The 23,288-nt window shown below is 52.6% G+C and overlaps 2 protein-coding genes across 3 annotated transcripts; one reads left to right on the top strand and one right to left on the bottom strand.

Annotated features, from left to right (window-relative positions):
- Nucleotides 1–11,079: 11,079 nt before the first annotated feature.
- On the top strand, nt 11,080–16,831 carry SLC2A4 (solute carrier family 2 member 4). 2 transcript variants are annotated; one of them, XM_032617771.1, is made up of 11 exons: nt 11,080–11,309; nt 12,586–12,702; nt 12,811–12,983; nt 13,070–13,194; nt 13,309–13,424; nt 13,525–13,687; nt 13,774–13,961; nt 14,133–14,237; nt 14,386–14,487; nt 14,977–15,180; nt 16,013–16,831. In XM_032617771.1, exons 1-11 carry the CDS (start codon nt 11,277–11,279, stop codon nt 16,550–16,552), a joined length of 1,866 nt encoding a protein of 621 aa, XP_032473662.1. In that variant the 5' UTR covers nt 11,080–11,276; the 3' UTR covers nt 16,553–16,831. The 2 variants fall into 2 exon arrangements, with proteins under 2 accessions (XP_032473662.1, XP_032473663.1); XM_032617772.1 differs by having other exon boundaries at nt 11,086–11,309; nt 15,710–16,807.
- A 437-nt stretch (nt 16,832–17,268) lies between these two features.
- Nucleotides 17,269–23,279, bottom strand: YBX2 (Y-box binding protein 2). The gene is made up of 9 exons (XM_032616801.1): nt 22,954–23,279; nt 22,225–22,288; nt 20,778–20,811; nt 19,830–19,919; nt 18,952–19,236; nt 18,697–18,800; nt 18,250–18,427; nt 17,749–17,833; nt 17,269–17,651 (listed from the first exon to the last, which is right to left on the bottom strand). The coding sequence occupies exons 1-8, from the start codon at nt 23,228–23,230 to the stop codon at nt 17,783–17,785; spliced, it is 1,083 nt and encodes a 360-aa protein (XP_032472692.1). The 5' UTR covers nt 23,231–23,279; the 3' UTR covers nt 17,269–17,651; nt 17,749–17,782.
- Nucleotides 23,280–23,288: the final 9 nt, after the last annotated feature.

Below are 23,288 nucleotides of genomic sequence, written 5' to 3'. Positions count from 1 at the left end.
TCACTGCCGTGGCCTCTCCCGTTGTGGAGCACAGGCTCCGGACACGCACGCTCAGCGGCCATGGCCCACGGACCCAGCCGCTCCACGGCATGTGGGATCTTTCCGGACCGGGGCACGAACCCGTGTCCCCTGCATCGGCAGGCGGACTCTCAACCACTGCGCCACCAGGGAAGCCCTAATGAACTCTTTATTATTCATTTTAATTTTTCTACCTTTTGATTAATGGTGAGGTTCTTTTTTTTTTTTTTTCAGGTGCTTTCCAGCTCAGAAATTCCATGTTTCTCATTACGTAAGTATATCCAGTTCCCCTCCAAGTTAAGAGCATCTCAGGCCAAGCCACCATCACCTCTTGCCTGGACACTGCAACTGCCTCCAAACTAATCTCCCTGCTTCCCTCCTGGTCCTTCTAAAATCTGTTCTCCGGAAGTGACTTTTTTTCCCCCAAATAAACTTAAATCTTGTCACTTCCTGTTTAAAATCCTTAAAACTTCCAATGGCACACTTTTGCTCCTATTGCTGCACTGGATTTGGCAAATAAATGCCACACTGTGGCTTACCAGACTGTGCGTCAGCCACACTTCCTGAACTGTGCTATGTGCCTTCCCACAACAGTGCCTTTGCACTCTGTTCTCTATGCCTGGGTGCTCGTCTCCATCTACCCCACCCAACCTCCCTCTACCTTGCTAACCGACTCATCCTTCAGCTCTCAGCTCAAATATTACTTCTCCTGGGAAGCCTGGCCTGACTACCCCATCCCAGGCTGAGTCAGATCACCTGCTGAATGCTCTCACCGCTACACGTACTTTACTTTCAAAGCTCTTATCATGGTTAGAAACTATTTACCTTGTGTGATTATTTACTCAGTGTCAGTCTCCCCACTGTTAGGTTCCAAGAGGGCAGAGATGTGTCTGAATTTTATCACCAATAAATAGTTGATGAATGAATGATTAAATTGCAAATTAACAAGATTTTCGTCCACTTTTTTGACAAGTAGAAATTTTCTGAGTCCCTATGTAATGTACCAGGCACCATGCTTGACACGGGGGCTACAGCTATAAACAAGAGGAGACTGCAGACTTCCCTGGTGGTCCAGTGGTTAAGACTCTGCGCTTCCACTACAGGGGCCACGAGTTCAATCCCTCGTCAGGGAAGTTCTGAATGCCAGGCAGTGCAGCCAAAGAGAAGATAAAACAAAAAACAAGAGGACACTGCACTCAGGTAACTTAGATTCTAGAGGGAGGAAGCTGGCAATAAAGACATAAAACTGGTGCATGTTTTGAAGGCAGTAAAATAGGGTAATGTGTTGGATGAGGTTGGGTCCACTCCAGAGTGAGGTCAGGGAGACCTTTCTAGGAAGGGACTGTTAAATAATGAGCCAGCCAGGGGAGAACCATATTATAGGTAGAGGGAACAGCAAGTGCTAAGACCCTGTGTCAATTGTCCCTTTGAGACTTGTTGTATTAACTTAAAGCAGGATCTCTCAACCTCGGCACTGTTAATACTTGGGGCCAGATAATTCTTTATTATGGGTGAGTGTCCTGGGCATCATAGTATATTTAACAGCACCCTTTACTTCCACTGATTTGATGCCAGTAGAACCCTCCCCAACGCCCCAGTGTGACAATCAAAAATGTCTCCAGAATAAACAACAAGGTCCTGCTGTATAGCACAGGGAACCATATTCAATATCCTGTAATAAACCATAATGGAAAAGAATGTGTGTGTGTGTGTATTTGAATCACTTTGCTGTACAGCAGAAATGAACACAACATTGTAAATCAACTACACTTCGATAAAATAAAATTTTTAAAAATGTCTCCAGACATTGCCAGATGTCCCAGTGAGGGGGTGAGCAAAATTGGTCCCAGTTAAGAACCACTGATTTAAAGTGTGACCAGTCAGCATCACTGTGGATTTTTTGCTCTAGTAGCCTTCAAGTAAAGAGTTGGGTCCAAGGAGCAAGTGGATGGATGGCTGGAATTAATCAGGATTTGGATTTTGCTAAAAAGAGAGAGAAGCGGGAGTTCCCTGGTGGACTAGTGGTTAGGATTCTGGGCTTTCACTGGTGTAGCCTGGGTTCAATCCCTCGTCAGGGAACTGAGAATCCAAAATAAAAGAAAAAAAAAAACACAGAGAGAGAAGGGGTTTTAAAGTATTTGCATGAGAGTGATTATGTGCTAGATCATGGATATAAATTGGGTATAAAAGAGAGTAAACATAAAAAGGAGTCAGTGTCGGTGGATAGTGAAAAACTGATTGGGTCAATGATTTCAAGGTCTCCATGAAGTGAAAGGAGTAGGGATACGTGAGTAGATGACCCGGAAGGCTAGGAGGTGATCATAAGAGGTGCAAGGCTTGAATTCCAGAAACTGGGAGAGGGTGTTTTAGGAGATGACAGAGCCATGAGTAGGGGCCTGAGGGTGGGCTGAAGAGAAAGGTCGCTGGAGAGGAGACTGAAGGGTGAGAGACTGTAAGTCGGTGGAGTACCCTGGTGGGCTTTGAAGTCAACAGCAATGATGATGAGAACATAGGTGTAAAGAGGAAGATGATGAGCCAGGTGCTAAAGTTGTCAGTGAATGTGGGTGAAGGATCAGGCTGGAAGACCCCAGCAACAGTTAGAGGTAGTGGGCAATTTACTTCCAGAGATGAACGTCATAGGAGCAGAGGATTTTGAAGGATGAAGGAAGAATAATGGTCTAAAGTAGCATTGAGGATCAATACTCCCAGCTCCAGACCCTAAGGTATATGAAGTAGGACCAAAAATAGGCCTTTATTAAAAGGGCTGCTGGGACTTCTCTGGCAGTCCAGTGGTTAAGACTCCGTGCTTCCACTGCAAGGGATGCAGGTTTGATCCCTGGTTGGGGAGCTAAGATCCCATGTGCCATGCAGCGTGGCAAAAAAGAATTTAATTTAATTTAAAAAAAGGGCTGCCAGGGAAGTGTGTCCTCCAAGACAGCCAGGTTTCAGAAAGGAGCATTCAGAGAAGAGGCTGGCATATAAGGATGATGACAGATGTTGAGTCCAGAAGTTACAGTGGAAGAATTTGAAAGATCAAATTTGGTTGGAATATTGGATCAGGTTATGGGACCTACACCATATGAAGTAGGCAACCTGATGTGGAAACCCTACCAACTTGTTTATTTCTATGGGAAAATATGTTTTGAGTTCTGAGAAAAACTGATAAATAAGTGAACTCTGGAAACTTGCAATGTTATTTTAATATTATGTATTATAACTCAAAAACTCATTATTATACAGGTCACTGGTGATTATTTTACTGGTCAGACCAAGAAGTTGTACACCCAAGGCAGTTAAAATATTCCAGGTTCCAATTCCACCCCATTCAGGAAGTTATTCTTGGGCCTCAATTGCCTCATCTATAAAATAGGAATGATAATATTTTGCCTGCTTGGGAAACAGGATGCTGGTCCAGATAATCTCCTATGGTTCAGCCTGGAGTGCATTTTGAGATACAGATCTGGAGAAGGAGTGAAAAAGTGACCAACTCATTTTCTGAGGCTACATTACTCTTGCCTCTGAAATCAGTTAAGGGTAATATAAGTATTATAGGCCCATTTCATTTATAAATACAGATGCAAACATCATGAATAAAATATTACTTAACCAAATGTAAAAAATGTTTTTAAAGAGTAATACATTACGGGCTTCCCTGGTAGCGCAGTGGTTGAGAGTCCGCCTGCCGATGCAGGGGACACGGGTTCGTGCCACAGTCCGGGAAGATCCCACATGCCGTGTAGCGGCTGGGTCCGTGGGCCATGGCCGCTGAGCCTGCGCGTCCGGAGCCTGTGCTCTGCAACGGGAGAGGCCACGACAGTGAGAGGCCCGTGTATCACAAACAAACAAACAAACAAAACACTCAGTTTGCATCACTGACAAAAATTATGAAGCATCTAGGAAACCAAGTATTCATAAGACCTCAGTGGAAGAAAAAATTTAATTCTACTAAAAAACATAGAAGATGACTTGAATAAACAGAGAGATAGTCCATGCTCTTAAATGGGATGACTTAACATTATAAAGATATCACTTGTCCCCAGAATAACTTACAATTTGATATATTACCCATAAAAATTCATCTGGTGGTTGTTTTTTGTTTTGGGGGAGGGTTTTTGAAAGATCTTGATAAGTTTACCCTCAAATTTGTTTGGAGCAATAAGAAAAAGAACAAAAAAACACAAATGGTTAAGTTGACACTGAGAGGGAGGATTTCTCCGGTGGTCCAGTGGGTAGGACTCCACGCTCCCAAGTTCGATCCCTGCTCGGGGAACTAGATCCCACATGCACGCTGCAACTAAGAGTTCACGTGCCACAACTAAGAAGTGCACATGCCACAACTAAGGATCCCTCACTAAACATGCCACAATGAAGATCCCACGTGCTGCAACTAAGACCCAGCACAGCCTAAATAAATTAATTAATTAATTTTAAAAAAAAGTTGATGCTGAGTGGTAAGAGTAACAAGAGGGATCTTGCCCTTCCAGAAATTTAAACTTGCTACAAAGCATCCAGCAACAATAACAGTATAGTATTAGTGCAAGGACAGATACACCAATGGAACAGAATACCAGAGACAGACACTTGTATATATCAGAATCGGACATGTGGTAAATGTGGCTCAATATAAGGAAAATAAATTGGATCCCTAACACCCAAAACAAGGATGAACTCTAGATGGATTAAAAAGAGCTAAATATCAAGAGTAAAACTATAAAGTTATTGGAAGAAAAGGTGAATTTGTGATGCAGAGATGGAAAAGAACATATGCAAAATTTCAAAATCACAAACCCTAAAGGGAAAATTGGTCATTCTGATTACACCAAATTTAAGGATTTCTATCAAATGAAGTTCACCGAAGAAAAATTAATAGGCAGCCAATACAACAAGAGAAAATATTTGCAATGTCCAAATCTGACAAAGAACTGATATTATTTGTTTAAATGTCTTGCCCATCAACAAGAAAAATATTCCAAGAGAAAATGGGCAGAGAATACAAGGAGGGAATCTGCAGAAAAAAGACGGCCAAAGTGCTAACAAGTGTTGAAAGGGATGCTCCAAGCTGTTAAGTAATCACAGAAAACTGCAGTAAGATATCACCTTTCACCTACCGAACTGACAAATATTAGAAATCGAAGCAAATTGTCATTTGATTAAAATCTCATATAGCCCATTCTGAATTTTAAAAGCTTGACCATCTTAAGTGTTGGTGAGGGTGTGGAAGAACTGGAACTGTCAGACATTGCTGGTGGGAATGTAAAATGGGACAACCACTTTGCACAACAGTTTGGCCGATTCATAAAAAATTACACACTACTGTCTGCTGCTAAGGTTTCCACTACAGATGCAAGAAAAAAGTGTCCTGGCACTTTCTGTCTGTCTGATTGTGGCAGCCCAGACTGAGTGGGGGAAATATAGGGAAAAATTGTTTGCAACTCAGAAATGACCTTGTGAGGAGTAAAAGCCTGGTTTACTCACAAAAAAAAAAAAAAAAAAAGTTACACATACACCTATCATATAATCCAGCCGTTCTACTCCTAGGTATTTTCCAAGAGAAATAAAAGCATACATGTCCTTACAAAGACTTGTATGTGAATGTTCCTGGCAGCTTTATTTGTAATGGCCCCAAACTGGAAATAACCCAGATATCCATCAACAGGTGAATGGATAATCAAACTAATTACTATTGATAATCAAATCAATGATATTTCCCAACAAAAGTGAATGAACTCATAATACACGCAACAGCATACATGAATCTCAAAATAATTACAGTAAGTAAAAGAAACCCAGACAAAAAGAGTACGCTCTGTATGATTTCATTTGCATAAAATTCTAAAAAATGCAAACTGGCCCATAATGACAGAAATCAGATCAGTGGTTGCCTAGAGGCTGAAGAGACGAATTACAAAGAGGTACAAGGAAACACTGCGGGTGATGGATGTGTTATTTTGATTCTGGGGAGAGTTTCATGGGTGTATACATATGTCAAAACTTATCAAATTATGGATGTTAACCTGACTTACTGTGGTAATCATTTCGCAATATATACAAATATAGAATCATTATGTTATACACCAGAAATTAATGTTACATGTCAGTTATACATCAATTTAAAAAATCTTTTGACTTACCAAATTGTACATTTTATTTCATAAAAAAATTTTTTTTTCTTTTTTCTTTTTCTTTTTTTTGCTGTGTTGCGTCTTCATTGCTGCGTGTGGGCTTTCTCTAGTTGTGGTGAGCAGGGGCTACTCTTTGTGGAGGTTCGTGGGCTTCTCATTGCAGTGTGCGGGCTTCTCATTGCAGTGCGCAGGCTTCTCATTGCAGTGGCTTCTCTTGTTGTGGAACATGGGCTCCAGGCGTGCAGGCTTCAGTAGTTGTGGCTCGCAGCCTCAGTAGTTGTGACCTAGTTGCTCCACGGCATGTGGGATCTTCCCAGACCGGGGCTCAAACCCGTGTCCCCTGCACTGGCAGGCGGATTCTTAACCACTGTGCCACCAAGGAAGTCCCCAAATTGTACATTTTAAATATGTGCAGTTTATTGTTTGTTGATTATATCTCAATAGAGCTGTTTTAAAAAACAAAAATAATTAACCGTATTCAATTCTATTTTAAGCACTATGTGACTATTACATTATTCATCTTCATTAAAACCCTAAGATGTAGATACTATTATTATCTCACTTCTCATTTTACAGATGAGGTAAACAAGGCACAAAGAGCTTAGGTAACTTTCCCAATGGCACGAAGTTAGTAAATATCAAAGCTGGGACTCAAACTCAGGCAGTTTGGGCTCTTAACTATGCATACTCTTAACTATCCTGCTCTGGGTGGATGCTGCCTGAGAGGGTGTGGTGGTAGTGGAACCCTCCCAAACTACTGATGGAACTGGAGACTGTGATCGTCATCCTTATGAGCAAGCTGGTAGCTCTTTAGTCAAATTAGGTGTAAGTATACCCTATGACTCAGCAATTCTGCTCGGTGGAGATAGATAGAAATAAAGACAAAGACCTAGGCAGAGGCAGAGACATATCCCCCATAAAGAGCCTTGTATGAAAATGTTCACTGCCACGTTATTTGTTGTGGTTGGGAAGTGGAGGTGACATGGGTGCTTATCAATGGGATGACTGACATTGTGGAGTATAATGCAACAATAAATTATGCAATAAATAAATAATGCAATAGATTAATTATACAACAATAACTTTGATAATCATAGAACATGAATGGGGTTTTTTTTTTTTTTTTTGGCTGCGCCCTGCAGCTTGTGGGATCTTAGTTTCCTGACCAGGGATCGAACGCATGCCCCCTGCAATGGAAGCTCAGAGTCCTGACCACCAGACCGCCAGGGAATTCCCTGAATGGGTTTTTAAAACATAGTGCTTACTGAAAATAAGATCAGATTGAAATATGTAACCAGTTGCTATTTACATAAATTAAAAATGTGTGCACACAAAAAAAGTCATGTTTTGCAGGTGATCATTAAATACATTGGAATGGTTGTCTTTTGAGGGAGGACAAATGAGAAATGGGTGTGGAAATAAAAGAGAATAACTTTTTAAATAAAAACAAGATAAGATAGAGATCAGTGAGGATAATGTACCAAGAACTGTGTCATTAATTCAATCCTCTGTACCTGAGACCCTCATATATTGACAAAAACAGTGACGGGACAAAGGGAGGAGATGGCATTGCTGGAACTCAGGGGTCCAAGGTTTCCCTCCAGAAGCTGGAAGCAAAGTGGGCCTGTAGAGTAGGAGCTGGACGCAGAGAGAGGGAAGAAATATCCTGGCTTTCTCCTGCCCTCCAATCTCTTACCTACTGTGGGCTGCACCAGGCCAGAAGGCAGTGAACACAGGAGCTTGAAAACAAAAGCCCACAGGGATCAACTCCCCATGACATAGGGCAGAGCTTAGGAAGGGCTACAACTGGTTCTGAGATCAAATGGGCCAAAGATTAATTTCTAGGCAAATCAACACACACAGGCTCCAGTGTGAAGTACCCACTTGTGTCCTGTGTCTCTCTCCTTCCTTTTCCATCCTCTCTCAATCGACCTCTTTCTCCCACCGTCCCAGCCATTTTTCTTCCTCCCTCCCAACTGTCTCTCCTTATTCCTGTTGTCTCTTCTACTCCTCCATCACTCTCTCCATACACTTTACTCTATCCCCTGTATCTAGCTCCGATTTGCTTTCCTTGATTCCACTTTCTCTGGGGTTTAAACTCCTGGAAGCGTCAGAACACAGCATCTGAATGAGATCAGGAATGTGCCGTGCCTTGAGTGCCAGGACAGACCCCAGCCCTGCACTCCACCTGCTACACTGACTTATCATCTGCCCCCAATCTGTGCCTCCCCCCAACTCCCTTTTTTCCTCTTGGCACTCTTCTTGGCTTTTCCTCTCTCCCTGCCCTCCTCCCTTTGTGGTATTCCAGCATCCCTGGCTTTCCTTTTACCTTCCTGATTGGTCCCTCTCCGCTTCCATCAATCGCTTCTGCTCCTCTCTGCTCACAAATGATTGGTTCTCCTCAACCAGCAGACCTTAGTTCTTCATCTACATACCCTTGGTCAGATATGTGGAGCCATTCACCAAAGGTTTCCCCGCTTTGTGATTGCTCCCTAATCCGCATTCTTGGCTATCAGGAGCAGACCTTCATTCCATTCGTTCAACAAACATTTACTGAGTGCCCACCCCTAGGCTGGGTGCTGGGGATACAGAGGTAAACAAGATGATCATCTGTCCTCAAGGTTAAGGTGCAGAGAAGAAATTATGACAATACACTATATTGGGGACACATGGACTTTTTTTAAAAAATAAATTTACTTATTTATTTTTGGCTGTGTTGGGTCTTCGTTGCTGCACGCAGGCTTTCTCTAGTTGTGGCGAGCGGGAGCTTCTCTTGTTGCGGAGCATGGGCTCCAGGCGCGCGGGCTTCAGTAGTTGTGGCACGCGGGTCAGCAGTTGTGGCGCACAGGCTTAGTTGCTCCGCGGCATGTGGGATCTTCCGGACCAGGGCTCGAACCCTTGTCCCCTGCAGCAGCAGGCAGATTCTTAACCACTGTGCCACCAGGGAAGTCCTGGGGACACATGGATTTCTGGAGGAAAGCCAAGGAAGGTGTCACAGAGAGGGTGAGCTTTTTTTGGAGGATGAATAGGAGTCCTCTGGTATTGCAGACTGAAAGATTAGCATGGCAAAGGCACCAAGGAGTGAAACAGCACAGTGTGTTCTAGGTACAAGAAGTAGTTAAGGGGGCTTCCCTGGTGGCGCAGTGGTTGAGAGTTCGCCTGCCAATGCGGGGGACACGGGTTCGTGCCTCGGTCCGGGAAGATCCCACATGCCGCGGAGTGGCTGGGCCCGTGAGCCATGGCCGCTGAGCCTGCGCGTCCGGAGCCTGTGCTCCGCAACGGGAGGGGCCACAAAAGTGAGAGTCCCGCGTACCGCAAAAAAAAAAAAAAAAAAAAGTAGTTAGGAATTGACTAAAACTCAAGGGAGAGGACAGAAAGTGAGGCAAAGATAGAAGAGGAAAGGCAGGAGGTTTTGTTCACTCTGAAAAGGGGTTTGAACTTGACAGTAGGCAACAAAGACTTCTGGGGGGAGCGTGAGTGAGAGGTTGGACTGTTTTGTGTGGTACTCTGCCCTCCCTGTTGGGGAAGAGGAGGAGCAGGGAGACCAGTCAGGGTGATGGTGGTCTGGACCAGAGTGGCAACAGTACAGGTGGAGAAAATCGGATGAATATGAGAGTTTAGGAGGTCAAAACTCCAATGTTGATAACTAACTTGGTAAAGGGGTGGGGGCGGGTGCAGGAGAGGAGAAATCAAGCATGACTTCCTCCTTCTGATAGGAGTGACAGGATGGCTAATAGGACCATTCACTGGGATGAGGAAGTTAGCAGGTGGAGCAGGTCTGGACACGCTTATCATGTGAGCTGCCCACCCACGCGGCAGCTGAACAGTCGGATCTGGAGCTCCAGAAAGAGTCCTGGGCTGGAAGTAATGGAAGCCTTAGAGAGGTAGAATGACGGGGACAGTGGGCCGGAGACCACCCTGGCCCGATCCGCTGCGGATCCGCGTTCTCCCTCCAGGTGGCACTAAAGCCCCGCGCTTCTGAGTCCCCTTTTCCCAGACGCGCGCTCTCTGTACTCCGAGTGTTCCGCTGCTCTGGGGACTCGCCACCCCTAGGTCGCGCCCAACTCGCTGGGCAGGATTTAGCTGGGGATTCAAACCCGGAGCGACCTCTAGAAAGCGTGTCCTAGTCGTCCACGCGGCTAGCACATTTTTGGCGGCTCAGGGGCCTCAGGTTGGTGTGACCACCTGTCCCTCGGGCCGCCTCCAGGAACCAACGTGGGGAACCGGTGTAGGGGCAGGGCCAGATAGACAGTGCCCAGAGCAGGGATGCATGGAAAGAGGACCACCAAGGCCAGACACCCGACCCGCTAGGAACGGAATTTCCTGTGCCCAAGGCTATCTCCGCGTGGGAAGCGTGTCGCGGATCCTTTAAGGCTCCGTCTCCCTGCCCTCCCCCGCCCGGGACCGGCCGGGACACCCGGGACCTGACATTTGGCGTCTCCCAATGTGGGAGCTAAAAATAACCACTGTGGGTTACTCCAGGCCATTGCTCCGCACCCACCCCGCGCGCCGGCTCGCGCAGTTTTGGGCCGCCCGAGTTCTCTCCCGGGCAAGTGTACCTGGCCCGTCCCTTCCTCTCGGACCCCGCCGTCCCGAGCCGCCGCTAAGGGCTTTGAAGTCGCTTCTTCAGCCCCGAACCTTGGCCGGTGGGCGAAGTCCTCACACTGAGGGGAACTTGGCCTCCAGGGGGTCCCAGGACCCCCTTTTCAAAACTTCCGGGACGTAGGCCGGCGGGAACCCGCGGGGCGTGTCTCGCCCGGCACGCTGACGGGCGTGGCCTCGCTGGCCTACCCTACAGCAGGTGCCAAACTCTCAGCCTCAGGCTCAGGGAGGGGCGTGGCCTTCTGGGGTGTGCGGGCTCCCGGCCAATGGGTGCTGTGAAAGGCGTGGCCCTGGGGGACCGCCGGGGCTGCTCTTCGGGTCTTTCCCCCGCCGGCCAGGCTCAGCCAGATCCCCGGGAGCTGCTCTCTGGCTCCTCGGCTTGTGGCTGTGGGTCCCGCCAGACTCGCCCTCCGCACAAAGCTCCGCGACCCCCATCGCCCCCGCTCCCTCTGCCCGCCAAGGCTAGGGCCGCAGACCCCCAGTCGCCTCCCTCTCATCTACGGCAGCTCGTGCATCTCCAGTTCCTAAGACAAGATGCCGTCGGGCTTCCAACAGATCGGCTCCGAAGTAGGGTTTGGCATGCGGGGGCGGGACGCGGACACGCGTCCCGCTTTTCTCGGGCTGGGGTCGCGGTTGGGGTCAGCTAGGGGGCGGTCCTTGCGCAGACGCAGGGGGTGGGGGTGGGGGACTGGCTATTTATACCCGGGCTGGACAACCCGTGACGGTCGGATTCCAGTCCCTCCAAGAGGCAGAGTGGGTCTGGGGGATTATTCGGGGGCTAGGACAGCGGCTGGATTCTGGGAGTCCAGGGTTCGCCCCCTTCTCTAGTTGGCGAGTTGCGCCGGGATCGTGGACACTCTGCCCTCAAGAAAGCAGATCCAGGCGGGTCTTGCCCTTCAGCAGCTGTCCGTCTGTCTCGGCTCGCCCGCAACTTTTCGAGGACCGGAGGTTCTCCGTAGGCCCACCCCCACCCCCACTCTTGTCAGTCCTCCAGGACGCTGAACTTTCCCTCGCCCCACGGTTGGTGGAGGGGTAGAGGGGAGTGTCAGCCCTTCCTCCCCCAGCTCAGGTTTCCGTTTGGAGACAGTCTGTGCCGCCAGCGATCAGCCACCACCGCTACCGCACCTCATACCACCTTCCCGCCCCCATCCCCTGGGCAAGGCTCTCCCAGGCAAAAGCCAGCATGGCCCCCTGCCCTTCGTCGCAGCTTAGAGGGGGAAGGGAGGCCGGGGCGGAGACAGAGAACATAGGCCAGGAGGAATGACCGCGATGTCCTTTTGGGAAATGGCTTTCTTGAGCCTGTTGGGGGCTTCCAGGAGCCCGCGGAGAGAACCCCCAGATGGGAGGGGAGAGGACAGAGGCTGATGACGATAATGCACTTGTCACTTTATAAAACCAGCACTGTTGGGGACACTGTTAACGTTTGATTTTGATTTTCACACTTTCACTGACAGGTAGGCGAATTAGGCAACATCACCCCTATCTCCCCAGTTCAGAGTGGGGCAGTGACTTACCCAAGGTCACACAAATCTGAACTCAGGTCTTTTAAGCCCAAGCCTGTCCCAAGGTCATAGAGGAATTGTGAGACCCAGGTCCTCAAACATTTCTCTGCCTACTGGACTCAAACATCAGTTTCTCCTCCATGCCCTGGTACTCTCGGGTTCTTCCTGCTCTTGTTTACGGTGAGATCTTCAAGCGACTCCTAATATGGCCCACTTTCCCTCGCCCAACATGTTGGATGGAACCCAGCATCTCAAGGCTCCTGCTGGGCCTGGGCCCCTTGAGGAAGGAAAGATGCCATGATTCCATGTGATATGCCTCCTCTCTGCTTCCGCCTGCCCAGGATGGGGAGCACCCCCAGCAACGAGTCACTGGGACCCTGGTCCTCGCCGTATTCTCCGCTGTGCTCGGCTCCCTGCAGTTTGGCTACAACATCGGGGTCATCAATGCCCCCCAGAAGGTGAGGGGCTACAGCCGGCAGAGTGGGGTGCCCAGACAAGGCAGGGGGTGTCAGGAGTGAGCAGAGAGGGAGGAGTCTGCAGGGAATAACTCCTGTGCTGTCCCCCAGGTGATTGAACAGAGCTACAATGAGACGTGGCTGGGGAGGCAGGGGCCTGAGGGACCCGGCTCCATCCCACCAGGCACCCTCACCATGCTCTGGGCTTTCTCCGTGGCCATCTTCTCTGTGGGCGGCATGATCTCCTCCTTCCTGATTGGCGTCATCTCTCAGTGGTTGGGAAGGTATGAGGCTGGAGGGCAAGGGAAAACAGGAAGGGAGCCAGAGTACCAATGCCCTAACTCTCACAGCCCCACTCTTTGCCTGCCAGGAAGAGGGCAATGCTGTTCAACAATGCCCTGGCAGTGCTAGGGGGCGCCCTCATGGGCCTGGCCAAGGCGGCTGCCTCCTACGAGTTGCTCATTCTTGGACGGTTCCTCATTGGCGCCTACTCAGGTACCCGCGGGCACTGTGGTCCCGCCCAGTGCCTTGCTCTCCTTCACTCTCCCTGGGCTTGGGGGGTCAGAGTGGGCAGCTGCCCTCAGAAGCTCTCTCCTTCCCTCTGCCCAGGGCTGACGTCGGGGCTGGTGCCCATGTACGTGGGGGAGATCGCCCCCACTCACCTGCGGGGCGCCTTGGGGACACTCAACCAACTGGCCATTGTCACTGGCATCCTGATTGCCCAGGTGACTGGACCTGGCTTCACGGGAGGCTGGGAAGGGGGTTGGGGTGGGGCTCTGGGGACAGGCTGAACGGCCTGCCCTCCCTCCCACCCTTCTGCCACAGGTGCTGGGCTTGGAGTCCATACTGGGCACTGCTACCCTATGGCCACTACTCCTGGGCATCACTATGCTGCCTGCCCTCCTGCAGCTGGTCCTGCTGCCCTTCTGCCCAGAAAGCCCCCGCTACCTGTACATCATCCGGAACCTGGAGGGGCCCGCCAGAAAGAGTGAGCTCCTGCGCCGTCTTGCTGGTGCCTGTCCTCCTCCCAGGCCCCCTCCCTGCCCTCTCAGACCTGACCCTACTCACCTCCAGGTTTGAAGCGCCTGACAGGCTGGGCCGACGTGTCTGAAGAGCTGGCTGAGCTGAAGGAGGAGAAGCGGAAGCTGGAGCATGAGCGGCCACTGTCCCTGCTCCAGCTCCTGGGCAGCCACATCCACCGGCAACCCCTCGTCATTGCAATTGTGCTGCAGCTGAGCCAGCAGCTGTCGGGCATCAACGCAGTACGTATGCAGCAGCCTCCAGGAAGGGCAAGGGTCAGGGAAGAGCCTGAGAGGAGGGAAGAAGGGAGCAAGCCCACTCCGTTCAAATTCAGGGTCAGTCCAGCTTCGAGTGGCTGCAAGGGAGGGAGGGACATATCCCTGCCATCCCCTTTTCTTCTCGCCCACCTCTAGGTTTTCTATTATTCAACCAGCATCTTCGAGACGGCGGGGGTAGGGCAACCAGCCTACGCCACCATCGGAGCCGGTGTGGTCAACACGGTCTTCACCTTGGTCTCGGTAACTACTTAACTCTGGAAGGGCCCCCACCATTGGTTTCACAACCCTGGGCTTCCTGGAGATCCAGCTCTTGGTTGGCCCCACCCACCTAACCCCTCCCACTTCCCAAGCCTTAAAGGCCCCTTGCAAGCCCTGACTCTCCCCTCAGGTGTTCTTGGTGGAACGGGCTGGGCGCCGGACCCTCCAACTCCTAGGCCTGGCAGGCATGTGTGGCTGTGCCATCTTGATGACCGTGGCTCTGCTTCTGCTGGTGAGGCCTAGGGAGAGGGAAGGGGACCCGTGGCCCAACCCAGGGGAACTGCCCCAAGGGGCTCTGTGGGCAGCCAGGGCCATGCCTCAACATACATGCCTTTGATCCTGAGGCCAGGCCGTATGCCAGGACCGTGCTACCGAGGGACCCAGGCTGCACTTCCTCCTCTGGGTGGAAGCTGTAGCACAATCCTGGCAGCCAGGGAGGAGAGCCCCTGTCAAGCCTCAGGACCAATAATTCCTAAGGACCCAGCTCTAGAACCAAGTGGGAATCCACAGTTATAAGAGCTGGGAGACCACGTTCCCTCTGCCCTGAATTGGCAAAGGGTGGCCAGCTGAATGTCAAGCGCTCGAGGACCTATTCTAACCAAGGGTGGCCAGCCCCCCGTGAGCAGCTGGTAGGGGTAGATGCCAGTTTGCTGGGTTGAGGGCAAAGGAAGATCCAGAAAGACCTGACCTGAATTCTCCACCCTCCCTGCCTGGCCCCCAGGAGCGGGTTCCAGCCATGAGCTATGTCTCCATTGTGGCCATCTTTGGCTTTGTGGCCTTCTTTGAGATTGGCCCTGGCCCCATCCCCTGGTTCATCGTGGCCGAGCTCTTCAGCCAGGGACCCCGCCCAGCAGCCATGGCTGTGGCTGGTTTCTCCAACTGGACGTGCAACTTCATCATTGGCATGGGTTTCCAGTATGTTGCGGTAGGTCCCCTGCCCGGTCCCCATCTCCCACATGGTCAGCCAGAGGACGGCAACTCACACTCACAACTAGCCCAGTTACTTTCCAGTCAGCATTTCTCCCTTTCCCCTGCCCATAGAGTGCTGGTCTGGGGGGTCACTTTGGTGGACCACGTGGGTCCTGAAGACCACCTGTTCCACCAGAATCAAAGAAGGGAACTGACCTAGATTGGATAACACAGAGGTTTCTTCAAAACAAACTAGTGGCATAACTTACTTAGACTAGGAGTAATATTACAAACTTCATATTAATACTGCAAATGGCCGGGAATCCACTCTGACTTCAGTGACTCAGGATGGTAAGAGAGGGAAAAACCAGGAGAGTTGGGGTTCAGAGAATTCTTTTCTCACTAAATTTTCCTGGTAATTTCCATTGCCCCGCAAAGGAGCCACCTGCTTTGTGCAGTATCCCTGTGAAGGCCTTAGTCCCTGGCTTGCTGGAGGCCACCCGTTCCCTCTCCTCTGTCAACACCTCTTTCTCCACTTGTCCCAGGATGCTATGGGTCCCTACGTCTTCCTTCTATTCGCGGTCCTCCTGCTTGGCTTCTTCATCTTCACCTTCTTAAAAGTGCCTGAAACCCGCGGCCGGACGTTTGACCAGATCTCAGCCGCCTTCCGCCGGACACCCTCTCTTTTAGAGCAGGAGGTGAAACCCAGCACAGAGCTTGAGTACTTAGGGCCAGATGAGAATGACTGAGGGGCAAAGCAAGGGCGGGAGAGCCAGTTCTTCAACCCACCCAGAGACCCCCTCCTTTCCTCTGCAGCACTTTAACCCTCTCTTCCCCATTACTTCCAGGGTGGAGAAACCCCCTGCAGCCTGGTGGAATTGGGAAGCTGGAGGGAAGGGTGGTCTGAGCACCCCCCTCATTCCCCTCGTGTGACTCTTGGATTATTTGTGTTGTGGTTAGGCTGTGGCTGTGGGGTGGGCCATTCTCCCTTCTCATCCCCTCCTTCCTCTGTAGCCCACCCGCACCCCGCCCCAGCTCCAGGATACTTCCGCCCCGGCCAGAGAAGGGGGATTATAGGGAGGAGAGGCTCTAAGACTGACTTTCTGGTGGGCGTGAACGGAAGCCAAGAGCAGGACTGGAGAAGAGATATCCAGTTCCTGTCACCTTGGACTCCTCCCACTCTGGCACTTTCTCTGAATTCTTGCCACAGACTCTGGGTGAAAGGGGGGGGGTCTGTCTTGTCCCCTCCAGGGCAAAGGACGCACCCCTCCCAAGGTCTAACCTCACCTCTCTCACTGCAGGCTCAGTCCTCTTGCTCGGGCTTCTGGGGTGAGAGGGAACACACGTCCACATGTGGGGAGAGGAAGGGACAGCAGGCGCCTCTCTAGACTCAGGGTTCCGGGCCCCACCCCAGCTGCTCCCCAAGGCTGCCAGATGGGGGCCCCAGCTCTTTCCTCCTCTCCCATCCCGGGAGGGTGTTGTACCCAAAGGCTTTTGACCAACTAAGGGAAAGAGGGATTTGAAAGGCTGCCTGTGAACACTGGGCTGGGAGGAGCCTTCAGATATTTTTGTATATGTTTGGAAAAGAAGGGGCAGGGAGAAGAAACTGAAGGTCTGTTGTACTAAATGTATATATATAGAGATCCGTATATAAAGTTACTGTATGAGATGAGCGTCCTGTCATGCGAAGACACTCCGGGATGGGCTTGAGGCAGGGACCATAGCCACCCCAACCCCCGTCTCCTCTCCATCCTGCCTCAGCCCGAGGCCGCAGAACCCTCTGGATGCTGTCACTCACTCACCCCCCCCCCGCCCCCTAAAGAGTTGTAGTCACTGCTTTCCTTAACGGTAGTAAATGCTCGGTAAGGTGACGCTGCAGGTGCCAGACGCAGCTCTCGGCACTTCAGGAAACACTCATTCTGCCAGGGAGGCATTAGCCCCGTTTCACAGATGGGAAAAGTCAACTTCACAGGGATGAAGGCACTTCTGCAGAGCCGTACAGCTAGAAACGTGGGCATAGGATCTGAGCGCAGGCCCTGCTGCCGCCCCCTCTACAGTAAGTTACCAGCGAGGCTCTTGAACAGAAAAGAGGCAGAGACCAAGACAACAGGAAAGCCTGTTTTTGTTTTTACTGGAGGCTCAGGTGGCACATGACGGTTCATAAAATGGCTTCAGAGGTAGGGGGTAGTGGGGAAACGAAAAATAAACTGGGAGGGGAAAGAAAAACAACTAGGAGGAGGTAAGAGCTGGCTGGTTTCTTCTCAGCCTGATTTAGGGGAGGGAGTTGGTGACTCTGAACTATAAGGATGGATCCCTTCCTTTAACCCTTGGTCAGGGAGAGAAAAAAAAGCCAAAGGCTGTTGCTTTGGCCCTCCTGAGTCTCCAGGAAAAAGGGGAAAAGCTGGTGTTTCGATGTCATGAATTGTGGGAAAGCGGGGAGGGAGGTGCTGGGTAGGATCCAGGTCAGTTGGAAAAACTGGCAGATACCTGAGAGAAAGAGAGACCAAAAAATCACGACCAGCAGCTTATCACCACCCAGCCCCATCCCCACCCTCTTGGTACCTGTCCTGGGCCTGCCACTCACCAGATGGTGGCTCTGGGTGTCCTTTGAGTTGGAATCACTCCGGTATGGCAGTTGGGGGGTCCCCACTGTTGATGGGGGCCGAGGTCTAGAGAGAACAAGGGTGATCGACTGAGACCCTCTTGTCCTTTGGAGCCCCCAACTTCAACCTCCTCCCACCTTTTCTCTTCCCGTTCCTCCCCCAGTTCACATCCACAGGCTGGTGCTGGGGCTCCCAGCAGAGCTGAGAGGGAGTCTGCAGGGGGTGACGTGGGCTCGACCGCCTCTGCTGGGGTTTCCTGGTGGGTTGGGGTGCCCGCCAGGCGTGGACCCAGCAGCACTGTCTCTTGGGTGTCAGGCTGCGTGAAACAGGGTGGGTGGGAGCAAGGCCAGGAGAAGGGGGACAAAGAGAGGGAAGGGAAAGGAAAAGAAGACAGAAGTGGGGGAAGAAGGGAGACAGGCAAGTTGGCCACAGCCTTTTCCTTCATTCTCCCCCGCCACACACGGACAGTCCAAGGTCCTCACCTCTGGGGCTGTGGGCCGCCCGGGTCCAGGGGGCTGCTGCCGTCTCCGCTGGAAGTAGGGGCGGTTTCGTGAGCGCTGGGGCTCAGGCCGGGAACCGTCAGCGGGGCCTTGGCTGGGCTTGGTCTCGCCATCCCCACCTTCTGTGGTGGGCTGCTGGGGTGGCCTGGGGTGGAAAGGCCTGGGGAGAAAAATAGGGACCCTGAAGGGACAGGAGCCCTGTGCGGACCACGTCCCTCCCTCCCAGGGCCACCCAGCAGAGGTGGACCAGGCTGCCTCTCCGTCCCCACCCCACCCCAGCAGTGCCTGCTAACCCCTGGGCACCTCAGCAGTAATCGCTCAGCTACCCAGCCCTCATGACCACTGGCTTCAGGGCCATCCCCCTCCCATCCTCCTGTCCCCATACTGGCTGGCGAAGGGGAAGACAGAGCCTGGGACAGGGAGTCTTACCTTCGGTACCTGGGCCGGAATCTGGGTGGGGGTACCCGCTCATCTCCCTGCTGTTGGTCCCCCTCCAACGGGGCTCTCTCTTTGGGTTCTGCCCCATCAGTGCCCTGGGAACACACAAAGGCCCGGGTGAGCCGGGTGGCACCCGCTGTCCAGGCGTCTGCAGCTCTTCCCAGGCCACCATTCTGCTTCGTCTGGGGACTCTGGTCTCCAGCCTCACCAACTCGCAGCTGGTTCCCACGTTCCCAGTTCCCCCACCTCTATGGGCTGCTGCTGGTTGGGGGGCCGAGGGCCTCGCACAAAGCGCCGTCGGTAGAAGAAGGGTGGTGGGCGCCGTCGTCTGGGCCGCTGCCCGGAGTCTTCAGCACGCTCCCCTTCGCTGCCTGGTTCTGTCCGGCCCGATGGAACCTCTGCCACCATGGGTGGCGGGGCAGCTGGGCGGGGTCGGGGGATGAATCGGCGGAACCTACGTCGGTTGGGGGCATAGCGGCTGCCCTTCACTGGCACCCCGCCGGGCCCAGTTACATTAGCAGCTTCTGCGCCCTGCGGGGGGAGGTGGGGAGGAACGGGTGAGAACCTGCTCCAGAAACCGGTGTGCAACCTTCCCAGTCTTGCCTGAATCATTGTCTTCCCATCCTTCCAGCTAAACGCCCCTTTCCAGCTTTCCTCCAGGTCCTATAACTTCTACTTCTTTCCACCCTCCCCAGAGAAGGAGTGGCAGGTGTTTGGACCCTTCTAGGAGGGACCACATCTGCAACTGGTCCTTTTGAAATAGCTTCCACTGGACCCTCTTGAGGCTTAGCCTGGAGGTGGGGTGGGGAGGGAGAAAGAGGGCTGGCAGTAGGTGTCTGTCTCTGGGAGGGCTGATTCTGAGAGGAGAATGTGGGCACAGGCCCCGCATGGAGAACAGGCATGGGAGTATTTGGTGAACTACAAAGAAACCCAGATACTGCTGACTGGTGACAGCGACACGTTCTTTAGGACATCCCTTGGAGTGGCCAGAACGTTAAGGATGACAAGGTCTGCGTGAGGACACAGTCCTGGTCCTACAGCCTGAGGAGGCCAGAGCCTCAGGGGACTTCCAGGCCACCCTCCCACGGCTTGGTGGGCTCTCCATCCCACCGCAGCCCTCGAACCTTCTCTCCTTCCACGACATCGAACTCCACAGTCTCCCCATCTCCAACACTGCGCAGAAACTTCCTCGGGTTGTTTCTTTTAATAGCTGTCTGGTTAGGGAAAGGCCAGGAGAAAGGTGAGGACAGCCAGCCGGGAGTCTCTCGCGCCCCTGCTGGGTCCACCACCCAATTTCATTCTTTTCAAAATTTTATTGAATATTTGTGGGCTGGGGCTGGAGGGTGGAGCAAGGAGAAGGCAGTCAAAGTTTAGCAGGGGAAAAGCCACAAACGAGCGGCTTTCAAACAACTGTGCAGTTCACCATGGTCCCCAGGACACACTCCCTCCTCCCCCACCCCTCAAGGATTTCAAGAAGGGAAGCAAGAAACATGAACTCAAAAGCAAAACAAAAAGCCGAGAGTCTTAAGTTGCAAAGTGGGTAAAACGTACTGTGCTTCTTACCTCAATCCCACTGAGAGCGCTCTCCACCAAAGCAGTGGTTCTCAAACTGTGCGTGCATCACAAACACCTGGAGAGCTTGTAAAAACAGGCTGCTGGTCCCTCCCCCAAGCCTGATTGATTCACTAGGAGTGAGGTGGGCCTGAGAATTTGGATGTCAGGTGATGCTGCCGTTGCAGGGACCACACTTTGAGAACCACTGCACCCAAGTAGCGCAAGCCTGTGTCCTTTCCCTTGGACACCGCCTGTAATTCATTCCAAGGGTGTTCACAGGTCCCAGTAGGTAGTGAGCGTGCCATGCCCAGAGGGCAACAGGTACGTTTCTTACAGAGACAACCCAACACAAGTGGGGCCAATGCAGTTAATACAGGCACCTGAGGCGGGTGGATGGGGGCACTATTTCCGGGTAGGAGGTGAAAGCTGGAGAAACATGATCTGTGCTGCTAAGGATAAGGGCAAAGGCCATCAAAGAGGGCGGGTTCCTCCCCTCAGAAAGTCAACCTAGCTCTTACCTGGTGAACAAAGACATCCTCCTTGGTGTCATTCCTGCAGGACAGGATGGGTTGTTAGGGGGTGACTTTGGTAAGGCGCTCACCTCCACTGAAGCCTCCCTAGCTGCCATTCCTAAGACTTGTGGCCCCATCCTCTCCACCTTCCACGGCAGCTTGGGGTGAAACAGGGCCCAGGGAGTGAGACAAGAGCCAGCGGGGGCCCCCTGAAGCTGGTATGAAGCAAATATCCCTAAAACCTCCATGAAAAACCTGGGCTTCACGAGGAAAGGGCTGTGGGGGGAGGCAAAGGCACCTTGAAGGAGCTGGGCCAGATTTCACCTGCTGAGCACTCCACCCTCTACCCCAGGGCACCTTAGAACCTGGTGGTGCTGGGTATAACTGTCCCCAGCCAACAACCCCTCTTCCCCAACCCACATCACGGGTGGAAAATTCCACTCGGTTTCTTCCTTCTATAGTCAAGGAGGGAGAAAGTGCGGATGGGAGTTGAGGTGCAGAACACGTTTGAGGAGGGGAAAATGGGTCAAGAACTTGCTCCAAACAGCCACAAAACTGTGTTCTCAGCCTGGAGGTGAACCCCAGGCCCCCTCTCAACACACCAAGAGATCAAGGATGAGAGAGAACATTCGATCTGTCACGACCTTGCCTATCACCCCAGTTTATCCTAGCACCCCAATGGGGGAGGGGTGAGGCCGTCCCTCAGAACCTCCCAGGAGTCCTCATTTCCAGAATTAGAGAGGGACCCTTCCCTAGAACAAGTGTTCTAGCTTTAAAGCACTTAGATCTGCACAAAGGTCAGCCTGCTAAGAGGGAACTGGGACCTCCCAGGAGGTCTGGCTCGGCAGGGTGCCTGGGCTGGGAAGGCCCTCTGGGAGAGACCTGGCTCCGCTCAGAATCCGCCACTACGCCCCGCCCAGTGCGGGGGCAGGGGTGGGTGGGTGGGAGGGGCTGCGGAACTGAAGGAAAGCAGCAGCCTCGGGCTGTGCTGGCGCCTCCCTTCCCCACCCCCCCACCGGACGCAGTCCCATCAGGTGGGGGATTGATTCAACGAGCTAACAGCTCTGTAAGGGAGATGAGTTATGAGAGTGCTAAGTGTGCTGCCCTAAACAGGAAATGAGTGAGGATTCCAGCCCGGAGGCACAGACAGCAGGTACATTCTGCCACAAAGGCGGCGGCAAACTAAACCAGAAGGTGACCCAGACAGGCTTGGGAGGGTCAGAACCAGGTTTGCCAACTTCTTAGATCATTAACCCTCTGCTGCCCTTGAAGACGTGGAGGCGGCTTCGTCTTGCCCACATCTGTGCTGTGGTTAAAGGCTTCCAATCAGCGTCAGCTGGACATTGCAACCATGTGCCTTGGTAGGGGTAGGGATGAGGCTGGAAAGGTGTCCAGTCCCACAGGCCAGTTTGGAAGGCACCCATTCCACCCCCTCCCTGGGTTCCTCAGATACCTGTTGATGAATCCGTAACCATTCCGCACGTTGAACCATTTGACAGTGCCCAGGACTTGGATTGCTGCCAGGCAGGGATGCAGTGGGGACAGTAAGATGGGGAAAGAGATGGAGTTCGACTCAGTTTTGAGACACTCCAAAATCTAGTCTACCTCCCTATTACCTATTAAGCTTAACTTCACGCCAACCAGGTTTCACCCAGTAGCTTCAAGGCATTCTTACCCCAGTTCCACTACGTAAATGGAAGCGCCCATACAGGGGGGCTCAGGCTTTCAAAACGCTTCCGATTCTAAGGCACGTTCCTCACATCCTACAAATCAAGGCCCTTCACCTAGAACCGGGTACTCACCTGGTCCACGAACTTCCGCCCTCAAGTCATAACTGAGGGTCTCTCTAGCCCTCCCAGTGTAAGGGTCACTAGTGCACTTGCTTCCTGGTCCCAGAGATTTACCTAACACTAACTCGAGTCATCAAGGCCAAAAGTCTCCCGCCCCGGGGGCGTGGCCAGACCCTACCAGACTAACCACGCCCTCCCGCCCAAGAACTGCAGGATTTCCCACCAGGGGAACCCACTCTGGTCCGCTGGCCTCAGCCTAGCTAGTCCTTTGAGTCTCGAGTCAAACCGGCCTTCGGCTTTCCGGAGCCCACCGGGGTCCACGATGCCCCTCCCCCAGCCCGCCGACCCCCCCCCCCCCTTAGAGCAGCCCTGGCGCGCGCCCCGCCCCTCACCCAGCACCGGCTTGTCCGCCTGACTCCGGGCCGGGGGCGCGGGGGTCCCCGAGGCCGCCGTCGCTGGGTTGCCAGGGGTGCGGGGGCCCGGCGCCGAGGGGGTCCCAGCAGCGGGGCCCGAGGAGGCTGCGGCTCCGACTCCGCCCGCCCCGCTGCCTGCTTTCTGCGACTCCCCTGCGGGCACCGGAACCACCACCGCTACCACCCCTGCCGCCGTCGCGGGCACCGTGGCCGCGGGGGCCGCTGTCGCCACCACTGCCGCCTCCGCCTCGCTCATCCCGCCGGGCCCAGTACCGGCCCCCGCCGCCACCTCCTCCTCCTCCTCCGCCGCCGCC

Source organism: Phocoena sinus, chromosome 20 (genome assembly GCF_008692025.1).
Source record: "Phocoena sinus isolate mPhoSin1 chromosome 20, mPhoSin1.pri, whole genome shotgun sequence".
NCBI lineage: Eukaryota > Metazoa > Chordata > Mammalia > Artiodactyla > Phocoenidae > Phocoena > Phocoena sinus.
Note: the sequence above shows the minus strand (reverse complement) of the source record. Positions and strands in the feature narration are given on the sequence as shown.